At 34.1% G+C, this 19,946-nt stretch overlaps 1 protein-coding gene across 9 annotated transcripts in view; it reads right to left on the bottom strand.

Moving 5' to 3' along the window:
• Positions 1 to 19,946, bottom strand: part of GAS2 (growth arrest specific 2) — a 133,579-nt gene that overhangs the window by 38,315 nt on the left and 75,318 nt on the right. For 5 of the 9 annotated variants that reach the window (XM_088791698.1, XM_019742609.3, XM_019742608.3 and 2 more), the window contains exons 7-8: positions 15,727 to 15,834; positions 2,654 to 2,707 (exon numbers count right to left, since the gene is read on the bottom strand). In XM_088791698.1, coding sequence (XP_088647824.1) covers positions 2,654 to 2,707; positions 15,727 to 15,834 — 162 coding nt within the window. Of the gene's footprint in view, positions 1 to 2,653; positions 2,708 to 15,074; positions 15,427 to 15,726; positions 15,835 to 19,946 lie in introns of those variants that run through there. The other 4 variants (XM_019742614.3, XM_019742612.3, XM_074336142.2 and 1 more) reach the window with 2 other exon arrangements.

Raw genomic sequence — 19,946 nt, 5'->3', positions numbered from 1 at the left:
CCACTGAAGGCCCCTTTGAGTATTCTAGGATCAGAAAAAAGCCCAATGATAAAGCTCAGCTCCAAGGCGTTCTTTACGCATTACAGTGTTTCTGAGAAATACCTCCAAGAAGCAAGTCTTGACCTTGATTTCTGTGCCTTTTACCTCAATGAGGACAATGCCACTGTTGTCATTTTATGTCTACATTTAAATGGAAAAACAAGGAACCAGGACAGGGGATGCCACCCGGAAAACTTGGCAAACCACCTGACTCATCTTCTCTGGGAAAAGAGGGAAGGCAGAGAAAAGGAGAGAAGAGAACTTACTGTTTGGAGCCTCCCAAAGAGGGCATTTGAACTGCCCTTGCCAAAAAAGAATTAGCATGCCCACTCCATCACAAACCTTCCCTATAAAATGCGTGATGCCTATTGAGAACCTACAAACTTCAAAGACTTTCTTTACAAACTCACCCTAAAATACAAAGAACTGTGACTAGGGTTATCAGATTAACTACATTCCTGACTCTCTAATTCAATCTGTGCCCTCATAAAAGACATTTAGGAAAAAGAAAAGAAAAAGTTACCTTTTAAGAGAAGCAAGGAGGGGTGTGGCAATTTAAGTAGTGAAAAGAATATGGCCACTCATACTCTTTGCACAAAGAGAATCTGTCAGGCAACATCTTCCCTTTTAACCAAGTGACATCTGAATAGTGAACAGGCAAACTTCACACCCAGCCAGCAAGAGTGGTTTAATCAACCTTGGTGATAAATGGGGGTCAAGGCTGTTATAGCTGGATTAGTGCAACAGACTTAGGTTTCACCTTCATTTAAAGTTACTTGCTTCACAAGTGTTTATGCAACATCTTTCAACAGGTCCAAGGAAAGTTATATCTGATGTTTCCGACCCCCAGTTCAGGCAGGCACTGTGATGTTTTATAACATATGTTCAGGTTCATCGAGGAGACTTTAGAAGTGACTTTTCGGAAGCTAAACTTTTTCTCCTGCTTGTCAATTATTAATATCAATAACCAATTAAATTATATTTCATTGTTAGAATTCTTAGTCATACAAGGTCTGACAATTATGTTCGTGAACTCATCCTAGAAAAAGTGCTACATACTTCATTACTGAATATCACTACAGTCACCTTCAAAGTACTTCCCTTGGGAAACTATTTACTGACACCAGTGCCTAGTCCACCCTTCAAAGCAATTTTGGAACTCTTTTTTCTGGTATAACGATCAGAGCTGTTGTCATATAACCCATGATGTCCTAAATGTCATCAATATGTCTTCCTTTCAGTATTTCCTTTATCTCCGGATAAAGAAAGAAGTCATTGGGGGCCAGATCAGGTGAGTAGGGAGGGTGTTCCAATACAGTTATTTATTTATTGGCTAAAAACTCCCTTACAGACAGTGCCGTGTGAGCTGGTGCATTGTCTTGATGCAAAAGCCATGAATTGTTGGGGAAAAGTTCAGGTCGTCTAACTTTTTCTCACAGCCTTTTCAGCACTTCCAAATAGTAAACTTGGTTAACTTTTTGTCCAGTAGGTACAAATTTATAATGAATAATCCCTCTGATATCAAAAAAAGGTTAGCAACATCGTTGCAACAAGTTCACCAACTTAATTGTTGGACCTCATATACGACCAATTATTTACATTGTTAACCATGATCTTCACAGAAAAACAGAACTACACAGAAACTGTACCCTCAAGATTTCTAATAGTCCTTTGCACACGGCACACATTCATGTATTTGGTGAATGAATGAAGGAAGGAAGGAAAAATTATGGATAAAGAAATGTATTGAACAGTATTTTTTTTTAGAAATCTAAATTATCATAATGTAGTTTCAAGATATATTCATCCTATTTAAATAATTTGTAAAATCTGGCTTTTCTAATGATTATTTTGTATTTATGTGAAACAGATAAGACTTTTCAATTAAGCTGTGTGTTCTAGATCATAATTATTAATATTAAAAAATTGAAAATCAGCCAACCCTCCTATGTATACTAGCAACCTCAGGGCTGCCAATTCAAGTCCTATTCCATTCCTATCCTCTTAACCTTTATTGGACCAAAGTCATAAATCACACATGTTAGGAAAAGCACTGTTGACACATTCGAGGTTAGGTATGATGTCAGGAGTAGAGATTTGGCAGAGGTGCATGAGGTTCCAAATGTGTTAAACCACGAAGGGCAATTTGTGCAATGGGAGTAGAAAAGAAACATTCTGAAATTATATGGTGTTTCATTTTTCCCCCCACAAGAATATTATCTGAAATATTGTAAAGCAAAGACTGAGATGATACTGAATACAAAAGCTAAACCCAGGTTTACACTTTGAAACAATTTTAATAATAAGCTCAATCAAAGAATGCTCTGGAGAATGGGAATTGCCCTCAGAAAAGACAAAAATACTAGGTTGCTGCCTGCCCTCCACCCACACTAAGTCCCAAGGTGCCATTTTTACAAAGTATTATAGGAAAATGAAAGGAGAACTATTATTTTAATACCTAACTAAAAAAAGAAGAAAAAAAGAAAGAAAAAAAGAAAAAGAAAGGTAAATTATTCACGTTTCGATGCCCAACTACCCTCATTTATTTGGAGACCAAGGCTCCACAGTGAAAGCAAAGTGGAGAGGTTTTCCCCTTAATTATCTAAGTAATTACCTTAAACGTAGGCTTTGCTTTGGCTGTGGAGACATAGTAACAACCATGAAGACCCTACTGAAACAAGAAGATATGAAATTCATAAAATGCTCTCCAACTCCATTGCAGAAAGGCACTCGAACATTACCTGAAAATGCAAACTGTGATCTTTTGTGACAAGATTAAAGAAAACGTTTTTTGTTTTTTTTCGTTACAATGAGAACAACTATTTGTGTATTTTCTCATATCCTACATTGAAGGACATTTGTGTTGCCGGATAATCCATACTAAGTGATAACTGAAGTTTACATAGTCTAAGAATTGCAGCCTTTGTTGGCCATTGGCACTGTAAAACACAAATGTTAGAATTACTTATTTTCTGGGGTCCTTTGGTTTCCTGTCCCTTGCTGAGAACTCTTACTATAAAAATAAGGGATACATGCAAGGCAATAATTTTGCCCCAGGAAACAGACCTCAAGCCCGTGCCTTATTTCCACAAGAGAAACATACTAGACTCTAGAGAATGTCTGATGAAGTCCTAGAGAAAACTAGAGAAAATTGTTAAGTAAATGAAGTGGTTATTTTCAGTGTGAAACTTCCTACTTTGGGAGGATATCCTGCCATCTTGTTCTGACTTTCCCAGTACCTATTCAGCTCACGGATGTTGGCCCCTTGGTTTTATTCAAGGGGCCAACATCATTATATCATTATATTTATCCTCAGAAAACTGTGTGACACATGAGACACTCTCGCTTTCTTCTGTTGTAATTTAAAATGTATTTATTCAGCATTCAAATCTCACAATGGTCACGTACTCACAACAAGACACCTACTGTATCTGAAAGGTGATTTGTTGAAAGGCCTTCAGTCACAACTGAGGGACATGTCTCATATTCTCTGCCTAAGCATTAGAGTTCCAAAGTAAAGTCAACCTTGGGAAACCCTTTTTTGTCCCCTTACCATGATTAGATGCTATTATAATTTCTTTATGTATTAGTCAAAGCTATCTTCCCCTTTATCCTTAGAATATTTCATCTTCACCTTTCCTCTAGATGACATATATAAATGTGTTATCTACCAAATCTATGGGTACCATACATAAGAGAACATTCTATTCAATCCTTAGTGCCACGATGTCAGTAAAATTCAGTGCACATTGGTGGCTTTCTTTTTGTTATAAGATGTTGAGTAAATACCAGAGATAGATGAGCTCTCCAAGGTTGGATGTGAGAGATAAGCCTCACTTTGCTTCTGAGAATACTACTAGTTCTTTGTCATGCTGACTGTAGGTTGCTAGGGAAATGGGAGGAGGTAGAAAGGTGTTTTATAAATATCACCATGGGAGAGAAATTTTGTGACATATACATTGTGGTCCCAAGTGCCTCTTTGTACAAGGCTGAAGCCCACTTTAGCCTTAGGCCTATCAGGTGGGCAGGTAATGAGACAATAATAAAACCCCTAAGGTTCGGTGGGCCATATGAGTTTCCGTAGTTTTTCTATTAACCCATGACTTCAAAAAAAAACAAAAACAGAGTCCTGCACTGGGTAAAATTATCATGGTTAATACACTGGTGGATGATGACAAATTATCTGGGTGTTACAGTTTTAGAATGGGATTCTCAGAAACCTTAGGCTTAATATCAAAGTTAGAACAATTTTAAATCAGGCCTGCCCTTTACCAGCCTTCAAGTGAGGCCTCAGAGAAACAGTCCAATTATCTCTGCCTCACATATCCTACGAGGCTGGATTTCAAGAAAAATACGACAAAAGACTATATTCAGAGTGAAAGTTAGAGCCTGTTAACCAAGGTGTCAGTTTCTGGGAAAATGAACAAATTAAACATTGGATGGGTTGATTAAAAAAAAAAAAAAAAGACAAAGCTCTTTACATGGTGACTTCTCAAATAGTTATAAATTTTTCCATGAAGTTTATAGTCCCCTAAAATTTGTCTACAACACAATCTAGATTATAAGAACTCTGGGCTAGAGAGAAGGAATTTCTCCATAATAGCCAATAGTGTTAGAAAGACAGGTGTGATTGCACTACAGGAGGATTAGAAGTGGGTATGAGAAGCTAGTGTGTAAAAGAAATGGCAATGTAAGAGAAAGCTGAAACTAGAAGAAGAGTAATGTTGTAATGTAGTGATTTCTTGCTGGTATTCTTCTAGGGAAACAGGGCAAATATCTCTAAATAACTCACTGGGATTTTTTTTTTAAAGTAACATCAGGATTTCCATTATAAAACAAATTGAGAATATATCCTAAGGCCAATATGACACCCAAATCCTTATACCTTGTTCTTCCCAAAATCTACACAAAGATTTCCTCAAGATTTTAGTATGCTTCAAACAAGATGGCAGGAAATGACAGGCTATATGCTAAAACAATGCACAAGCAAACTTCACATAAAAATGTTAATACTTGTGAAATTGAAACACACCATTCCAGTGAACAAAATTTTGATGTGACTCAATAAGGTTTCTGCAATGAAAGGCTTGGCAGGTAGGTAAAGGAGGCATCTACTGAGTCCAGGACAAAGATTTCATGTTTTTACTAAGAAACTCAAATTCAAAATATCAAGTATTAGAGAAGAAATGCAATGCGAGGTCAAAAAAACCAAGTCAGACAGAAACTTAACTCATTGATTTTATGAAAAAAATACACTACTAAATAAATAAGTTCTATTTGATTACAATCCCTGTTGTGATGACAAAATTTCCATCATGCTTGACTACATGCAATAAAAACTCAAGATGGCCATATTTGCAAAGTATGTTTCTTAATGAATCTGGCTGCATCCTGTTTATGCAACTTAAGCCCATGGGAGAATTATATATAATTTATAAAGAAAGATATTTCACAGGTTTAGTCTTTCGCTGTTAGAAAACTCATCAATAATTCAAGACGACAGCACATTATGTATAATCATTTTGTTTCTTTCCCTTTTGCAAAAAATGATTCACATTTTAATCACTAAAAACATTCACATTTATATCAGCATAGAACATATCAATGAAGAAATATTCCCGTTGTGAAGACTGCCAAAGAAAGAGAAAAATATTATAAACTTTGCAACTTCATATTACTATGTAATGTCTACTTTGTAATGCAAGGCAAATGATTCTTAAATCAGAAACACAGTGAACAACTAAGTGTTTTCATTTTTGTTAAGATAAAAATAAATTTTAAAGGGAAAATTAATATATAAAAATGTATAATATGCTTTAACCCTGAGTCAACCACTTACTGGCTAAATTACCTTGGGCAAATTATTAAATCTCTATTATCTGCAGTTTCCTCATCAAATAAGATGTAAATTGACAATCACACTGATTTTTCTCAAGAGTGGTAATGAAAATAAAATGAGATGATGTATAAGTGAATGCACTTCACAACTCATATAAAAGATATTCTCTACCATCATCAAGTAACAGGATATAAATAGTTAAGAAAAATGTTATTTAAAAATTATTTGACATCCATTTTTAGGGAACTTGCTTTCAAAAGTGTTAGTTAGTATATCAAAAGTTTTCAGATTGTACTTTGTTGTAAGTCTAATTTAGATCCTTTCATAAAAGTATAAAAAAAGTACACAAGACAATTTCACCTCCTTACGCCACCACAGCATGTTTAGAAAATCTTTTCATACATAGTCAAATTAAAGGTTTTCATCTTAACTGCATAAAAGCAAACTGAAAATGAAAATACATGATTGAAGTAAATTGAGAGTATGCCTTTGTTTTTCATTCCCAGAATATATTTTTTCTTTGCTGAGCCTTTTCAAGTTCTGGTTAATATATTGAAAAAAAATCAATGAATACGTTGAACAATGTGAAAATCATCCTGGTTGGTTTTCTGAATTTTGGGGGGTAGGGTGGGGGAGGGGGTTGTTATTGTTTTGTAAGACTCTGTTTCCAGGGTACTTTCTTCTGACTCTCCAATAGGGATTGGCTAATAAATTTAATGTTTTGCCAAAGCATACCAGCAAAGGATTAAGCAAATTAGGAGCAGCATATTAAGTACAGGTAAATTATTAATAGCTGTAGAAAGGTTGAGGAGCAATACTCACAACACGGCAATGCCAAAGACTAGACAGTCTGAAGTGGAATGAAAAGCATATGCTGTAGTTAAACCATGGGCTCAGAAATCAGACATGCTGACTTCAAAGAAAGATTTTGACTCATAGCTGTGTGGCCTTTGGAAAGGAATTAATTCCCTAAGACTTGGTTTCCTTATTGTTAAAATAGAGGTAACAATAGTGCCTATCGCAAAAAGTTGTGAGGCTAAATAAAAGAATCCACTTAGAAAAGCATCTGACACACAGAAAACATTCAGTGAGTTGAGTATTAAATAGTATATGTAATGAAATGATGAAACGTAGACAAAATAAAAGGTTTATTTTCCTCAAAATTCTTGACTAGGAATTTAGCTGTCAGGCACAGAAAAATCAACTTGAGATCTCTTTTAAAGTCAAAACGCCACATCATTAGATTAACTTTCTCATATTGTGCCTTTGCAGTACATACACATGTAGACACACACACCACACAATAAATATATATACACACACACACAGGGTGCCAAAAAATGTATACACATTTTAAGAAAGGAAAAGACCGCATTAAAATTGTAATACTCAATATATACCAATAACAAAAGATGAATACAAGTCACGTGTGACTTCTGCAAATACCAGAGGAGCTCAAAGTGGTTACCATCAGCATACTTTTAATACAGTTTTTTCCTTTCTTAAAATTTGTATGCATTTTAGGCACCCTCCATGTGTGTGTGTGCGTAAATATAGATAGATAGATAGATAGATAGATAGATAGATAGATAGATAGATAGATTTGTAAATATATATATGTGTAAATATATATATTTGTATATATATATATGTGTAAATATATATATTTATACATATATATATATATACATATATATATATATATATACATATATATGTTACAAAATTGCCTTAACGGCAGGAAGGCTATAGCAATACAGATCATAGGACCTGTGTACTTCCTCAGTGAAGCCATCTAATTTTCCAATGCTTCTGTAAGTTTAAATAATTTTGATTTGTGGCTAGTGAAAAAATAATATTATCCATTTAGTTTAGATCCAAGGTGAAAGAGAGTGGCAAATGTATTGCACAACTTAAAGGCATGAAAAACCTTGCTAATCCAGTTGGAGATGAGTGTGCATGCTTATCAGCTCAGGTGAAAGGTAGGCACAATTTTTAAAAATCTACTCATTGCTAAGTGGCCAAGAGTAACAATTTCTCAGGGAGAAGTATCTGGTTTTGAGCTGTCATATCCTTATTGTGCTTCACACTTGCTATATCTCTTAACAATTCGATTGAAGGAGAAGTGAATTCTCTAATTTAAATAAGAATATAGAGAACTGCCCATATAGCTTAGCTAATCATTTTATTCTTGTAAGCGATAGCAAATTGCATATTTTTCCTGCTTTTAAAAGTGGCATCAAATGTAGAGGTGGGCGCAATCTTTGACAGTCTAGTTTAAATTTTTCTACATTTAAAGGTTTTCGACCTCAAGAGATAAATCTCAGAAAAACAACATCCTAACAGCTGATTTTGTTTTTTACATCAATGGTTCATCAGTATTTGCTTATTTTGCATTCATGCAACTTATATGCCTTTCTCAGAAAGAAGAGGTTAAGAGAACTGATTAACATTTGCAAACTCCCTTGAGAGATGTGTTACCAGAGTGTAAATTATATCCACATTATTAGTGTGGCCTCACTAAACATGCATGAATTATCAACAAATGAGAATATCTTGAATGGAGTAAAAATATTTTTTAAAAATCTTAAATCTGAAATTAAAGTGTTTGAATGCATTTTAAATGCTGTTGCTTGCTTTTCCTGAATTAGTGTTCATTTGAGGTAGTTGGGCAAGGAAAGGGACCCAGCCTGGAAATATTCATGTGCTAACAGCCATGTTTCTCTCACTATTGAGAGAAAGAGTGCTATATAATTGTTGTCTGATATTTTACATACATCAGAGGCACACATGGCCGTATTTTTTCCTAGAAACAAATGTAAGGCATCAGATAAGTTTTGAAATCATAATCACGGCTCCTATAAATTGCTAACGTAGAGGAAAGGTTTATATGAATGGTGTGGGTTTATTTTGTGTGTTTTTTTAATGAATTTTCGACATTCAGCTGCAGAGTAATGGCGGTTTGTGTGCAATGTTTCCACTAAGATAAATGGGAGTTTTACTCTGTTTGTTACTTGAAAAAACTCCTTTGCATTTTTATACAACAGTCCGTTTTTCATTACCGGGAAAGATATGCAATTTGAACCATGTTACTTTTTTACTCACAGTAAATCAATATATGTCATAAGAGCAGAAAAGAAAGTAATAACACTCGCTATCATTGGACCTTCCCTTAGAGTGAGTCCCAGAAGACACTGCCAGGTTGGGTTGCTATAGCAACAGAGCTCTGGTGCCCCTTTTGCTTGGTTCGCTAACATAAGCTGATTTTTACAACACAGGTATAACCCTAAAGAATATTTATGGTAAAGAAGAAATTACAGTGAATCAATAACAATGTGTATGACCTTTCCATTGATCTGAGATTATTTCATTCAAAAGTAGTATAAAGAAGGTGACTACGTAACATTTCAAATCCCTTTGCTGACTTTCAATTAAATTATTCATTGTATTTTCTTTAGGCTCTTTAAGTCATTACATTTCTTAAAATGTGAGGAAAAAAATACAAGACTACTGGCAATATAGAAGATTTATGTTCAGACCTCTATTACAAAGTTATCAGGACAGATAACAATACATCTTGTGATATATAGAGGTTCTAACTGGTTTTGTCTATTGAACAAGATAGGCCATATAAAGCATTTTAAACAGTGTCTGGCATACAAGTAAACACCTAATAAATATTGTTATAATGTATGTCACTATCATAATATAGTCAGGCAAACAATTATATCCCTTTCTTTACGGTAGGCACTATTGATTATCAGTTATAATGCCTTTTGCATTCTGAATAGTTTTAAAGTAAAAATGGTATGCATAAGGGATATACTACTATATAGTTGAGCCTTAAATATATCATAAAAAGTGAAGTTCCTTTTTAGAGGACGAACCTTGAGAATAAAATATTTGCATTAAATGGGCATGCTGCAGGGAGTCAGCTTGGAGTACAGTGTGTTAAGGGGTTTGGGACTCAAAACTTCAATTTTGTGTATCATACTACTTACTTCAGATCTAGCCTCTGTAAGACTTGTCTTTTCACCTGTAACAAAAGGATGGAAACAATTTCCCAGCTGTGTGGTAGAGAGGATTCAGTGAGATAATGTATATAAAGCACTTGCTAAAATGCTTATAACTTTGGGAGGTTACTCAAGCTCCATGTTTTAGCTTCCTCTCTGTAAAATGGGAATGGTGACAGTATTTACCATACCGTGATTAGAGGATAAAATAAAATATGTTACATGCTCAGAAAGAGGTTAATAGAGTCAATTATGATTAAAAAGAGTTATTAGACTGTTTAAACTCTTTACCATGATAATTCTTCTTTATAAATAACATCTTTGAACATTTTCTGGAACTATTATTATTCATTGGACATACCTTGAACAATGCTAATGTACAATGTTAGGGTAATGATACATTGTAATTAAGTAAAAAAGTATCCATCATATCTGTGCCCAAAGCAAGTAGCACAAAAATCAGCTACCTCACAACATATGATCCCACTGGCTTGCTATTGCACCAGAAAGTACTACTACTAGAGCATTAGAGTAACAACATTAACTGTAAATATCTTACTCCATGGATATTCTACCCATAGAGCCACTTGCATCCATTTCATGCGTTAATACAGATCAGTTTATCATATTAGGTTATTTGCATGTCACTAAACATTGAGCTTTAAAGGAAAGGGATATCAGATGATTAAAGATTTAATGACTAAGAGAGACAGAACTGAGTATATGACTTAACGATGGGGTCTGCAAAGAGAAGGGACATTATCCAGATGTTTGCATGTTTCTTAGTGCTAACCCAAAACAATTTGAGTGAATTTTCAAAATGGAGAGATAAAATAGTAAAGGAAGATAAGAAAAGGTGAAAGTTCCAGCCAAGGAAAAATATGCCACAATTCACAACAAAAATGCTAGTCCTCCCCTCTGGTCTATATGACTCCAATAAACCTCTCTACCCTTTTCCAGAAGATGGAAAGCTTAGCCAAAGGACCAGAAAAATGAGCACTCAGCTAATTAATATGACATGTCTAGAAGTTATTGTATTTATTCTCAAATTAGCAACTGTGTCAAGTTGTTGACTTCTCTGCTTTTAAAGAGTTCACATTTTTAAATGTCATCATCAGAAATAAATGTTACAGATTATTTTTTAAATTCTGTTCAATTAGTAATGCCTTTCCCAAAGTATATTTTACAAATTCAAAAGAAAAAAATTGCTCGCTCATAATTCTATGCCCTTAACAATCAAAAACTATTTTCAATTATTCCTATTCCTTTTAAGTCTTAATCATACTCATACGTCATTTCTACACAGTGAATATAATTTCAGTCTGCTTTTTTCTCCACTTGACATTATATCCTCCGTATTTCCTCACGATACATACATAGAAGTTCAAAATGATCATTTCTAGCACCAGAATGGTTATAGTCTTCCATGATCAGACATGTAATGATTTTTAACTGTACTGTTTGTACAACGAATGCCTTCATATAGTTCTTTCTTTCTTTTAGATTAGTGGTTTCAGACTTCAGCACACTTCAGAATCAATTTTAAGGCTCCTTAAAACACAGATGGCTGGGCCCCACCCTTAGAGCTTCTGATTCAATAGGTCGGGGTGAGGCCAGGAATCTGAATCTGCAATTCTAACAAGTTGCAAGGTAATGCGGATGCTGCTTACCTGAGGATCACTTTTAAAAATTACTGTTAGATTATTTACATAGAATATTGTCATTGTTGAATTGGGGTTGACAAATCAAATAGCATCTGAGAAAACCTTTCTTACAAGCTTATGCAGATTTATATTGCCAACTGACGTCTTGATGCTTGAAGCCTGGGTAGATACCAACTAGCTGAATGCACAAATGAACAAAGGAACATTCTTACTTCTCTTCTCCTCAAAATCATAACATTAAGCCTGAGGTCCACCTATTTACATTTCAAAGATATAAAGCATGGCTAAATGGTAATATCCAAATCTCTTGGTTACCACAGAAATTATCAAGGAGGTTTTTATCATAACTGTCCAAATTCAAACGTATTGAAAAGTAACTGAAATATGTATACTTTGGAGGAAAGTAAATTTGTATCTGCACTACATAGATACAAACTAGCGGCATTTAATTTGCTTGTCCATCAAGCAGCTCAAAAACAATGTTGCTCATTGGAATGTATAGGGCAAAAATCTGGCTTTGAAAATTATTTTTGATAAACTAGAAACAAGAGAATTCCCACTTTGGCAGGAGATTATCAGCATGTTTGCTTAAAAACCATACTCAAAAACCTCAGAGGTTTTGCCTTGTACTAGTAGATTCTCTATCTTTCAGTAGAGATTAATCCCTCACCTTGAATTGGAGACATATGCATATAAACAAACATGCCTACAGAAGCATATAGATACAGCTACATAAGTACATGCTAGATAGCCATGTATGCAAGATATCTATTTGTACACTGGTTTCCAGAAACCCACAGATAATACATATGCGTAGCAAAGATATGCTCTGCAGAAAATGTCTTCTGGGCTCTTTCTCAATAATCGGCTCACATTCTTATATTTTTCATTCTTATTTGCTGTTACTATGTCTGTTTGAAGGTATAAAGAGAAGATGTGTTTATATATATAATAACCATAAAACCATATATAAGTAAAGTGTTGTCAACAAACCTTGGAATTTGGTTGGCAATGAAATTATTAACTCTGGCTTATGCTGAGAAGACCAAATCAAGAGTAAATGTGTTACATGCAGAGATATAAAGAGAATTTTATATTTATGAACATCTAAGGGATAGTTTTTTTCTGAGTCAGTGTTTTGGTAATTGTGTTACTTTTAAGTAAGAGATAAGTCAGTAGTCTTAAAAGACTCTAAATTGTTCTCTGCATAGACAAGTTCATTATGGCCATATGAAGACATTACTGTTTTCAGATTGACAGAAAACTAAGGCATAAACGCTAAGATACCATGTATGTTTCATTGTATGTATATTCTGTACAATAATATGGATAAATGTGTCTACTTATTATCTATTGTGTAATAAATAAAACCATATTTCATAGTCTCAAAAAAGATATGACAAAGTTTAAAATAGGCCAATGTTAAAAATATACACTTAAGAAACACAGAACTGCAATGCAGACACTGTGAGGTGATCATTCCATTAGGGTGAGAATTTTACTAAAGGTACTTACTACTTATTCCAGGTGTTCAGAGAACATTAAATTCATATATTAGCACCAACAACCATAAGATCATTTGAAAACCAGTACCTTGGAACTTTTTTGTGTGTGTTTTTTTTGTTTTGTTTTTTTAATAACTGCCAGTTTCTTACAATTAGTGCAGAATGACAATCAAATATAGGGCTCTGCCACAAATCAAAAATTACTAGCCAAAGTGTGTACACATCAGTGAGAGAATTTTAATTTGTGCATTCAATGAAGAGAAGGAAACAGGCAGAAAATGTAAAAAGAAAGGTACATATGGTTTGCCTGAGAAATTTCAATTTCTAAACTCAAGGGCATGGGAGGTAAAAAGCCTCTAGGGACAACCAGAACCAACAGAGGAGCATTTTTAGAACAATTTTACTCATCCGGGTAGGACTGGATCCCTGGCAAGACAAAAGATAAAGATTTCAAAAAATATACATTAACGGATGTTTTCCTTTTTTGACAAACAGTATTAGTTTCCAATTTAGGTCGTGATGGAAAGTTTCCTTTTTTAACAACCAATGAGGATTTGAAAAGATGGGCCAATTTAAAAGTGAAATCTGTTGTAAAAAATAGTTCAAATAGTGTATGGACCATGCAAAATGAGAAAAAGTAAATGACTAAAGTGTGTTAAAACACGTGTCATAGCAGCAGGATGCCATAACTTGCTGGGCCAGTCCGTGAATAACAACATAACAGTAATTCTCTTATTGTAGGGCTTACTTGGAACATTAGAAGCATGAAACTGAATGTGCACAATATGCTCTGCTGTGACACACTGATAATTAAATTCAAATACTATCACTAGGGAAGGTGATGCAATTTTTTTCAATAAGGCAAATCTCCATTCCTCTATAAATGCCTAGATTTTATCAAAAGGAAACCATTTTCTAAACATAACAATGAACACCAAAAAAATATCTTAAGTGTTTTAATGTGACATAAATTTCTTATTCATAAATATAGATATCAATTCTTTGGTAATGGACTATGGAAGACCAGATATAAATAAACATATGTAGTATATATTTTTGCCTATCGATATTAGGTTACATTAGAGGAAAAAGTATCTAATTTATTATGTGTTTTGTCAACAATTCTATTTTAAAAAATGAATAATTATTTAAATAAATGAAAACCTAGGTTTTGATTCGAGGCTTTAGGGCCGAATATTCTCAAGGAGGCTGAGTCTCACCTAAGAAAGGTCAACCTAGTAATTTTCAAATTATCTGTGAAAACACCAAATCACTATTTTTTAATGTACTAAAGAGAAAGCAGGTAGTTTGGATAAAAGAAACCTGTATGTTATCCTTATCATAAGGAACAAGAGAACAATAAGCAATGAGGCAACTGTTTATCCTAGTGAGAACGTTTTCCCAGATTTCTACTCAGACTCCTAATAACATATCATTATACTCTGATCAATGCCATTCCAAAGCAAGATAGCAATTATTACCTGGAAATTTTTTTTAAAAAATCAATAAATATTGCCCTAAATTAGATTAAAATACAAAATGATTCATACTATGCTTGAAGGCTAATGATGATGAAATTTTCTTCAAATAACATGCTGTTGAACCTTAAAAAATTTGTCATACAAATAACTTGAAGTCAAAAGTTGAAATTAAGAAAATATTACACAAACAAAATTTCTACTGGTCCATCACTGATTTGAGTATTGTTAAGATTGTACTAGACGTATACATTCAAGTCATTTTGCTCTACAAAATAAAATAACAAGCAAGATATCTGTAACTTATTCAAATGAAGAGCGACTACACCTCCTTTGAATCATAGCCACTGTTATTTAGGAAATGACTAAAAAATAAGGTAGAAATATACTTATAGTTATCAATTGCAGATTTCTAGGAATATATCAGTGCTATATTTTTCATTTTCTGATTTCTGAGACTTCTTAGTCTTATGAAAAGTCACAAAATTAATTTGAGAGATTAACTTTTCTTGATTATTAACAAAACAGATCACAAGTGAAAGGCCTGAAATGTTACTTTATTGAGCCACTAGTTACAATCTAAGACTGTTCTAATTAGGACGATTGTAAAATGGACAGAGAACACCAAATCGCTTATTGGCACAGGTCCACATTTCTTTATTCAATCCCATAAAACTAAGTAAGAAATGGCAGTCACTATTTCACCATATTTTTGTAATGAACTTTCCTTCTCCTTACTCTGGTGCATAACCCAAACTTCTTGAAAAATCACGTTCAAATAATTTGAAGGTTACCAGGACGAAAGGATGATCTTTCCAAAGTAGAAATACGAAGACAGGAAGAATACTGTTTCTGTTTCCCATTGGAGGGGTTGTAGTTCCTTTGAAACTAAATATATAAACAAAACAGGATATTTTTTTTCTTTTCCTCATTCTATTTGACTTCTATGATCTGTTTGGTGCACGTTGGTGTATATGTAAAAAGAGAGAGTTCTATTTATTTAGCCCTCAGCAGTAATTATGTATAATGCATTTAAAAATGTTCATACCTTGTGTCTTCAAATCCAACTGTAACCATCATAGGGGAAGTTCCTGCTTAGTTACTGGTCATACTTCCCGGTAACTCCCCAACTCAAGTCCTGAATAGTCTCATAAAGGACAAGATATCAAGTGAAAAGAAAAACTTTACCCTAATGAAGAGGATCTTTTCTCCCACTCGGTATCTTCCTTGAGAGAGCCTCTCCACACAGAATTTGTTTGGGCATTTGCAAGGAGGATCTTCTGAAATTCTTTTCACCTGAAATAGAAGAACAAGCAAGTTCATTCTCCACCATCAAGTCCCATTTAGATTAATTTGTCCATGGGTTCAAAGGTTGCTGGGCCATTAATGCTTTTCCATGTGTTCTATATCAGACTATGGACATGACGTGAGCACAGAAGTATCACATTAAATCCTAAGTATGTAAAGGTCAAGCCCGGAAGACATTTTCTGAAGGCCAATAACTGTGCTAAGGCATAAGCTGGATGATGACAATGATAATGATTCTGGAATGATGAGCACATCAATTGGCAGCATGGGAATGACGAGCTGGGTTCTCATTTTTGGAGGATTAAAAAGAATGGAATGTACATTGGGTTGCCAAGGTAAATATATCGAAAATGGCAATAGAATACACTCGTATGTTAACATAGCGTATGTTTCCTCATTACAATTTTAATGATATTAATTTTACCCATTTTCAAAATAAATGAGAATTAAACAAATTTTTTTATAATTAAAGTTTATTGGGGTGACAATTGTTAGTAAAGTTACATAAATTTCAGGTGTACAATTCTGTAATACCTCATCTATATATCACATTGTGTGTTTACCACCCAGACTCAGTTCTCTTTCCATCAACATATATTTGATCCTCTTTACCCTCATCTACCAACAAATTATTTTTTAAATGAGAGTATTGTTTAATCTTACTTTGAACTCAAAGATTTTCTTCAAGAAGTCATCTCTAATTCACCCAGACTCACCCATCTCAGTATGTCTCACCTACCAAAACCCACTTCTGTGGCATCACCTTACAATTTACACGCATTTTATAGAATCCATGTCTGAATATCAGATTTTATGTCTACTTTATCTCTTACTCTTTAAAAAATACATAATCTAAATGATATGCTCACAATGCTTTTAAGTAGTTGTGACTATTAGAAGACATTGTGTAGTCCACAATTTTAGGAATAAGGTTTATTTTTATGTTTTACATTTATGTTTTTGATTGGGAACCTGCCATGCTGTGTCTTATAACTATCCTCTCTTGAGCTAACCAGTCAACCAAACCCAAAACAATAATTTCCCATGTTTTAAGTCAAAGTTTCGATGGATGAAAATATTTAAACACTGTGCCGCCTGCATTTGAGAAGCTACATGGAAGCAATTTGGTTTCTGAAGGAATCGGTTTGGACTCTCCTCGCCTAAATTCTTTTTTCCACAAAGATATGGCTCCTAGAATTTTGTCATCAAAGACATTGAATCATTCCCTCAAGTAATGCAATGTCTGACTTCATTCAGCCTTCTCCTAAAAACTGGAAAGAGTAACACATGAACTCACTTGCATGTTGGGGTAAAGGACTTAAACAGTTTGGTTTCCGTAGAATAAGACAGGTTCCAGAAAGTATGGAAGCATAAAACACTAGTGGGAAAGCTAGAAAGAGTAGAGTAATACTGAAGCAAAATTTATCTTAAGACGTATACAATTATGCCTCAGTGAAGACCTATATAAAGAAAAACCAACCCTATTGCTGGGGAAGGAAAACAAACTTCAGATATATATTTTTTATTAATCCCTTCTAGAATCCCTAATTCTGCTAACCTAAAGACCTATGATTCCTAATACTTATTCTTATAGCAAATTGTATCTCAGTTATTGGTTAACATTAATTTCTCTTTGCTAGATAGTGAATTACAGAAGGGTTGAGATAGTATTTCATAACAATTTTAAATCCTTAAGTAAAACACAATGCCTTAATGGCTTACTCATATACTATGTGTTCAATAAATGCACATTGAATAAATAAATGAATGGATAAATAAGAACATGGACCTGTACAAGACACAGGGAAATTAGTGCAACAATTTAAGATTGGATTCAAAGAATCTTACAGATGGATTTCATTGAAAAATGAGAAAACTACCTAATGTCATTTTAAGTTAGTGATTCGGCCCATGTATTTGAGTTCTGAATTTTTCCTACCACGTGATATTTGGCCCAGAGATACATCCACCCACCCACCTAGTATTATCAGAATTCTGTCCCTAGGGGTGTTTTAAAGGGATATTCTGAACAAGATAGTGATAATAGAAAAATAAATACAAGAGTTGGGTAATAGTGATGTCATTCCCTTCCAAAATGTAGAACCACATTCTGGGGTGGGGAGTGGGGTCATAAGATCAATGAATGTGAATTGTTTTCAGTGTACCTCTTGTATACCTCTTTCTATATGTATTTATAAAAATGTCATATATATATATATATATATATATATATATATATATATATATAGTGCCAAAAAAAATGTATGCAAGTGGACACTTCGGTCAACGTTGCTCAAGCAGCAGTTCGCCATAATCAGAAGTGTCTGGATGCTGATGGTAACCACTTTGAGCACCTCTTATAATTGCAGAAGTCAAATGTGACTTGTATTATCTTGTTATCAGTATATACTGAGTATTACAATATTAATAGTTTTTTCATTTCTTAAAATGTATATACATTTTTTTGGCACCGTGTGTGTGTGTGTGTGCATGTGTGTGCATATATAATGTTTATTATATATTATATATATATCTACATACATCTATATCTATATCTATATCTATATCTATCTCTCTATCTATATAATGTTTAATTTATACCAAGAGCTTCCATGAGAAAAGAAGGAATGAGGAAAAGGAGGGAAGGAGGGAAGGAGAAAAGGAGGGAGGGGAAGGACTTTGGCTTTCCAGAAGAATATCAGACAGTTGCACCATAAAAGCAAATAGCCCAAACTTTAGGAGAGCCACGCTTGGCACAGCTTTACTGCCACATAGCAATTGAGCAAACAGTAAATTGGTGGTCAAGGGGTTCCTCTGCTAAGAAATGACAATCACAAGTATGTATGGAAAGTATTTCTATCTTGAAGTGTTCTTAGACAAAACACAGAAACTGTTGGTATCAAATGAAGTAAAATACAAAAAACAACAACAACAACAAAAACAACATTTTCTCAAGCGGCCTGCCCTTCTCTAATGCCTTCCTAGCTTTGAAAATGGACTTGTCTTTTTTTTTAAATCAAGGGCTTTTTTGTAGTTGTATGAGATGAAGGCAGAAATGGAAGAGACAAAGCCAGACTGTGGGTAGTGGAAATATATTGTTAAGTAAACAGTGACTGATGACATCTGTGCTTCTTACATTACCTTGGGATAAGTCAGTCTGGCAGGTGTTCCGTTTTTGGCCAGGAACCCAGCCAGCTCTCTGCTGAAATGGGATTTCAAGAGGAGCCTGATTACTCAGAATTACACTATCTCTCATCCCCAGACTGAGGAAGTTGATGGAGAAGAGGAAGAAAGTAAGAATGGTTTCTTAGAACTGTATTCAACTCATTGTGTGGGAACTAGCTCAACATCAGGGAATGCAGAGAGAACTAAACCCGACCTTCCATTTTATCACAGCTGAATCACTCTATCAGGACATCTGGAGAATAAATTAATCGGAACAAACTCCACTGTGTTTCTTTCATTATATCTTGATTAAAGAAGTTGGATGTATTAGCCACAAAAGGGTCACCTATATTTCCCCCCAATTTTCCACAATTCCCCTAAGTAGCAAACAAGGAAATGTGAAGAAACATTGAAAGTTTCAAATCTGGCAGTTATTATTGAGACTGTTCACAGGAATATGATATCTTAACACTGGTCTGCTCCTCTTATTTTTTTATTGTTGTTGTCTTTATTCTTTTTTTTTTTCTTTTTCTGCCTTTTTCTTCTTTTACTCCTCCTCTTTATCCTCCTTCTTCATTTCTTTTCTTTTTTTTTTTTTGATGCAAATAGTAACTTTGCCGGAGTTGAAATAGCCAGTATTACTAACTTAACACAGAAACTTTCCAAGCAACCTCTATTTTACATCCTTATTCTAATGCACATTTTGGGGTACATGAATTTCAACTCCCCAACAGCTATATATACAGTGAAGCAGTTGCCATAGGAACTATTTACTTTTTATATTTGACATATGAAGCTCTGATTTAAACCATTAGTGAGGCTCAAATTATTTTTCTCTCTTTTCTACTATTCCTGAAATAAAACACTTCAGTGAAAAACTATCACTAAACAGAATGCAAATATTTCAATACATTCTCCAACATATTATGAAGGAG

Source organism: Rhinolophus sinicus, chromosome 14 (assembly GCF_057876585.1).
Source record: "Rhinolophus sinicus isolate RSI-liver-muscle chromosome 14, RSI-T2T, whole genome shotgun sequence".
Taxonomy (NCBI): Eukaryota; Metazoa; Chordata; class Mammalia; order Chiroptera; family Rhinolophidae; genus Rhinolophus; species Rhinolophus sinicus.
Note: the sequence above shows the minus strand (reverse complement) of the source record. Positions and strands in the feature narration are given on the sequence as shown.